The 5,959-nt window shown below is 41.9% G+C and overlaps 1 protein-coding gene across 1 annotated transcript; it reads right to left on the bottom strand.

Annotated features, from left to right (window-relative positions):
• Positions 1-167: 167 nt before the first annotated feature.
• Positions 168-5,870, bottom strand: LOC125530345 (ABC transporter B family member 11-like). Its single transcript, XM_048694745.1, has 11 exons — positions 5,672-5,870; positions 5,000-5,175; positions 4,516-4,737; positions 4,207-4,445; positions 3,517-4,042; positions 3,157-3,430; positions 2,452-3,079; positions 2,153-2,381; positions 1,622-1,888; positions 1,272-1,535; positions 168-1,159 (listed from the first exon to the last, which is right to left on the bottom strand). Exons 1-11 carry the CDS (start codon positions 5,760-5,762, stop codon positions 515-517), a joined length of 3,561 nt encoding a protein of 1,186 aa, XP_048550702.1. The 5' UTR covers positions 5,763-5,870; the 3' UTR covers positions 168-514.
• Between the last annotated feature and the right edge of the window lie 89 nt (positions 5,871-5,959).

Raw genomic sequence — 5,959 nt, forward strand, 5'->3', positions numbered from 1 at the left:
GCCGCGGGGGCGTCGCGCCGGGAGCGTGGCGCCGCACCCAGGCTGGCTCATCGGCAGAGCAGATTCGTTCGGTGATGGCTGTGTGCCTGTTGCCTCCTCTGTCTCAGCGTCGACGAGGATCCCCTGAGACGGCCACCGGCAGCCTCCTCACAAGGTACCCACCACCACCTCCTGAGAATACCCTTGGCTTTAGCCCCCCAATAAATTTCTCCCATGGTATCCCATTCCCATGGATTATCGGTTTGATGTAGGTACTGATCTGGAGGGTAGCAAACATACGACCTTAGGTACACCGTATGCTAGATTTATACAGGACGCTAGGCCTTGGAAAATGTCACGTTCCCCCTTTGGCTGCAGCAAATCTTCACCCATGGAGCATTCTTATATATTTCGATAAGACGCCTGCATTTCCAGCAGTAGTATATCTAACAGGCTAAATTGCCTAAGCCAACTGTACTACTAGTACTAGTACAATTCAGTAGCTCAAATCGACGCCATTGCCCAAATCACTGTATTATGTTGCATTGGGGCGAAGTTCTAGAAGCGAGGCATATGCTCCGCCGGCGATGCCCATCAGGGTCTCATGTGTTCCTTTCTCCACGATTGCGCCATCCTTCAGAACTGCAATTATATCAGCCCCTTGGATCGTTGAGAGGCGGTGTGCCACGGTGACAGTTGTCCTGCCAAGCATCACGCGGTCCAGTGCGTCTTGAACGACACTCTCTGACTCTGCATCTAACGCGCTTGTTGCCTCATCCAGAAGCAGTATCCGTGGGTCCTTCAGAATAGCCCTTGCAATGGCTATGCGCTGTTTCTGCCCGCCGGACAGTTGGGTCCCTCTCTCTCCAACTGACGTGCTGTACCCCTGTGGCATGCTCGATATGAATTCATGGGCATTGGCTGCTTTAGCAGCCGCAGCAATCTCTTCCTCGGTTACCTCTTCATGCTTACCGTATGCTATGTTGGCTCGTATTGTGTCGTTGAAAAGGACTGGTTCTTGGCTTACCAATCCCATCTGGTCCCTCAACCAACTTAGCTTTAGGTTGATGATTTCCACTCCATCCAATAAGATCGCACCAGAATCTGGATCATAGAAACGCTCTAGTAAAGCAATTACTGTAGATTTGCCGCTGCCACTTTGACCCACAAGCGCAACAGTCTGCAACAAACATGTTACTAAGTAAATTCCTGGGATTGTGTTTGCTTAGTAAATTGAACCCTCTCGAATAACAGTGAGAAAATGAAAAATAACTTCTGGTTTTGTATAAGACCTTTCTAGAGGGAATGTTCAAGGTGAAGTCACTGAATATTTGAACATCTGGACGGGATGGGTATTTGAAGCTGATATGCATAAAATCAATGTCACCCTTGACAAGCTCCATGGTAGAACCCTCTTTGCTGCTGGAATCGATTTGGGATTTTCTGTCTAAGATTTTGAATATGGAAGTTGCAGAATCATTTGCCTTGGCTGAATCAGAAGCCATAGCACTAGTTTGTGATGCTCCAATCATGGCCAAAACCAGAGCAAAGTAAGCCTGCATTATAATAATTTGAAGTAAATATCATAGTAGGATATCTGGATAGAATGTTTTGTTGTATTGAAATGATTCCTAGTGATTACCTTGAAGACGCCGCCAAAATCGGAGTTGCCTTGACTAATAAACTTTGCACCAACATAGTAACAAAGAGCAGACGTGACATATAGCATCGTATATGAGAAACCAAAACCAATGCCTCCAACTATTCCTGTTCGAATTCCTTGGTTTTTAGAAGCTTGGCATTTCTGATTGTATTTTGTCACCACTCTCTCCTCGGCACAAAAAGAGGCCACTGTTCTCATGTTACCAACTGCATCAGTTGCCACTTGACTTGCTTCTTCATACATGGTCTGTTATCACATATTCAGAAATGATGGGGAAAATATATTACAAGTGTCACCAATATAGCAATGTTCGTAACAAAGAAAGCACTGTTGACATCATAGTAGCACAGAGACAACTGTTAATCAGCTGTTCTAAGTTATCCACCTTTTGTCAGCATGAGGTGTGTATCGAGTCTACCTTTCAAGATTTTGTACTTTAGAAATGGAAAAAAAGAGGCAAAAATAAGACTAAAGAACTTTTTCATAGAATAGTGCTAATTCATGGCTCACCTTAGCATTTTGACTAAACCCTTGTAGGAACTTCACTTGAGCATAAGCCTGGAGACCCATTAAAGGAACTACAATTAAGATGACCAATGAAAGCTTCCAGTCTGCAATCATAGCTATTACTATTCCACAAATAAGTGTTGCAGTACATTGGATTATTAAGGCCAAGTTACCCCCTACAAGGCGTCTCACATTAAGGGCATCAACACATAACCTTCCACCAAGTGCTCCACTAATAAGAGATGAAAGGGATTGTTAGTATCTTCATTGTTCCATTTTGAGAATAAATTAAGATATCTCACCTAGAATTTGCAGGATGATCAAACCAAGCAGCATCTTGGTACACTATGTTTTTAAATGTGAAAGCACGAATGCGTTCTATAAGTTTCCCACCAGCTATTGCAAATAGAAGGCTATTTGCTAGCTTTGATATCATACCCATTGCACCCAGCCCAATACACAGCAATCCCCAAAAGGTAGAATCTTCCTGTCGCTTGTCTGCTGGTAATTCATAGAATGTTTTAGCAGCACTAGCCATTACCAAACCCATCATTGGGTAGACAGTTCCATCAATTGCTGCCGCAAGAGAACCAAATAGAAGAAATGCCGTCTCTGGTCTGTTTAGGCTAATTAAGCGTCCCATTGGGGCCTTCTTGGAAACCTTGACATCTGTGTTATCGCTTGCTTTCTCACCATCTGCACCATCATAATCAAGTAATGCAGTAGGGCCAGGCAAGTTGACAGGGGGAATTACAGAATGGTGGCTGCTCCCAGCTGAACTTGTACTGATTGATTGTGCTTGATTTCTTTTAGATAATGGGCTTGATAATCCAGCATCTAACTGCTCGCAAGTTTCTTGGTGTGTCTCTTGTAGCTGAATAAGTTGAGAGTATGCTCCGTCAGGATCCTTTACCAATTTATCATGATGTCCTGAGTGGATCATTTCAAATTAGTTCATCTGTTTCGGTACAGAACCAAAGTAAAGATCGAGTAGGGGAGATACTAACCTTGTTCGACTATTTTTCCTCCAGAAACAACTGATATGCAGTGGGCATTTCTAACAGTGCTCAAACGATGTGCCACGACAATCGTGGTTCTCCCAACCATGATGTTGCTTAGTGCTTCTTGGACAACCCTCTCAGACTCTAAATCCAATGCACTAGTCGCTTCATCGAGCAAAAGGATTTTCGGATTTTTTAGGATGGCTCTCGCAACCGCAATCCTTTGCTTCTGCCCCCCTGAAAGCTGGGCACCACGTTGTCCAACTGCTGTATCATAACCCTGAAAACATATGTACACATCATTATGTTTATGTTTATATACGTGGGCCCAAGCTATTGTTGAACAGATTGTGTTTATGTAAGTACATTAGGCAAATTCTCAATGAATCTTGCCGCGTTGGCAAGCTCGGCTGCTTTCTTGATCTCCTCCAATGTTGCATCCTCTTTTCCGTAGGCTATGTTCTCCTTTATAGATGTCATGAAGAGTACTGGTTCCTGGTTAACAAGGCCAATCTTCCCTCTCATCCATTCTAGCTTAAAACTCTTGATGTTCATTCCATCAATCAACACTTCGCCAGCCTGTGGATCATAAAATCTCTCAACTAAATTAATGACTGTTGTTTTGCCACTCCCACTCTCCCCAACTATGGCCATTGTTGTGCCGCTTGATACATGCATTGAAAATCGATCAAATATTAGTTGCTCTGGCCTGCTTGGGTAACTGAAAGACACATCCCTCAGCTCTACATCACCTTTAATGTCTTCTAACACAACACCAGTAATATCATCATAGTCAATCTCTGGTTTCCTGTTGATTGTTGTAAACAATCTGTATGCGGCAACTCTTCCTTCGTCAAAGGAAGCAATGCAGGGGGTTGCATCACCCAATGCTCTAACCCAAAAATTGAAAATTTGCAAGTTAGAACACATATTTCATCTTAAGGTTTGATTTATGGAAGTACTTAGCAATTTGTTGTGAAGCACTATAGCATGTTGATCTATATTAGTGGAACTTGGTTAGTAGCTGGGTGCAGATATTTTTGTGTCATTACTAACCTTGCTCCTACAAGGACAGCAAACAATATGTTCATGACATCTGCTCCACTATATCCTCTGTCAAGGGTTAACTTACTGCCATACCATACAATTAGTCCAAAGCTGGAGAAATAGACCAAAGAAAGGAAACCCAGGCCAAAGCCTTGAATAGCCCCTTCCTTGATCGTACCCTTGTATGCCTTCTTTATGAGATTGTTGTACTGGTCCATGGCTTTCTTTTCACCATTGAATGAAACCACCTGTTACAGTATGAATACTGGTTAGCTAAGGACTTGTCGTTCATGATTACGTCATCAACAAAGGGCCTACCGTTCTTATGGATCCAATTGTCTGTTCTACAATATTTCCTGCATCAATGTATGATGCTAGGCCCTCGCTAGATACTTTGGAAAGCATCTTTGAGACGATTGCAGCTGCAACGATTAGTGGTGGTATAGTAGAAAGCATTACAAGGGTTAGGAGCCAGCCTTTGATAAATGCCACCGTGAACCCACCAATGAAAGTGGTAAGAAGCTGTAGAAACTTCCCTACCTAGGGAAAAGGAATGGGAAAATGTAAAACAAGAACTAAATAAGATTATGACTTAATGCAAACTGTTAATGCTGAATTATATCAAGGTCTTACTACAAGTATAATTTTCGTCATGTTTATTGGCTTTCGGTGATCATCCACCAAACACCAAAAACAATAGATATATTCTAATAGAAGTTAAAGCATCACTGGGGTAGTAACTAAGCAACATATTCTTCTTTTGTAGCAGGTAAAGGAAAAGAAGAAGCTGCATTCTTTGTACCTTCTCGCCAATCGCATCTTGAATTAGTATTGTGTCAGCAGATGTACCAAACACTACCTGTCCACCTTTCATTTCTGTATCAAAGAATGCCATGTCTTGTCTCAAAACCGACTTGAGATACAAAGATCGAAAGCGAGCTGCCTGCCTCTCCCCAGTCACGGTCCAGCATGATATCTCTGGTAAGCATATGTATTATTATTGAAAGAATGATTTCAGTGGATATTAAATGAAACTCATGATGCAGTAGAAGCATCAATGGGCGATCTGATATTGAGTATGCGCCTGTGGTATTCCTAGGTATTATGATGCTCAAAACACTTGATTTTGAGCATATTATATTCATAGGTATTAACATACTCAAATTATACCGAGTTGAACTATCAAAGACATACTCATATGCTATATTTACACGTGACCAAGTATGACAATGTACAACACCATACATATTTGGAGTACATAAATAATATGTCATGGTACTGAAGTGTCTCTGCAACAAATTTTGTTATTGAGAAACCTCTGACTCTTATGGTAATTGAGTATCATAGCTTGGGTGGTTGGTAGCTTGATGAATAGTAGCATTCAATAGGATCTACTTGTTTCTGGGAAATACATAAATAATGGGAAAGGCCACGCAAAGATACCATAAAGATCATATGTGTAGGTCATACTTACGGAGAAAACAAGCAGGCCATGTTCCAATTGCTAAGTAGACAAACTCTAGAACCACCTGAAAGAAATATGATAGCCATATTACAAGATCCATATTCTTTTGATATATTAAATTAAAAGAACAGGATGTGTGTATTTGTTTTTTTTTTTGACAGAAAGACTGTAAGGGAACCCCCTACAGTATAATTGGTGCAACAAACCCAAATTGCAAGTACCAGGCCTTGAACCTGGGTGGGTGGGAAGGCATCAGCCCCTTCCCACCACTAGGCTATGCCTTAGTCTGCAAAATTT

The sequence above is a fragment of the Triticum urartu genome, unplaced genomic scaffold (assembly GCF_003073215.2).
Source record: "Triticum urartu cultivar G1812 unplaced genomic scaffold, Tu2.1 TuUngrouped_contig_6253, whole genome shotgun sequence".
Lineage (NCBI taxonomy): Eukaryota > Viridiplantae > Streptophyta > Magnoliopsida > Poales > Poaceae > Triticum > Triticum urartu.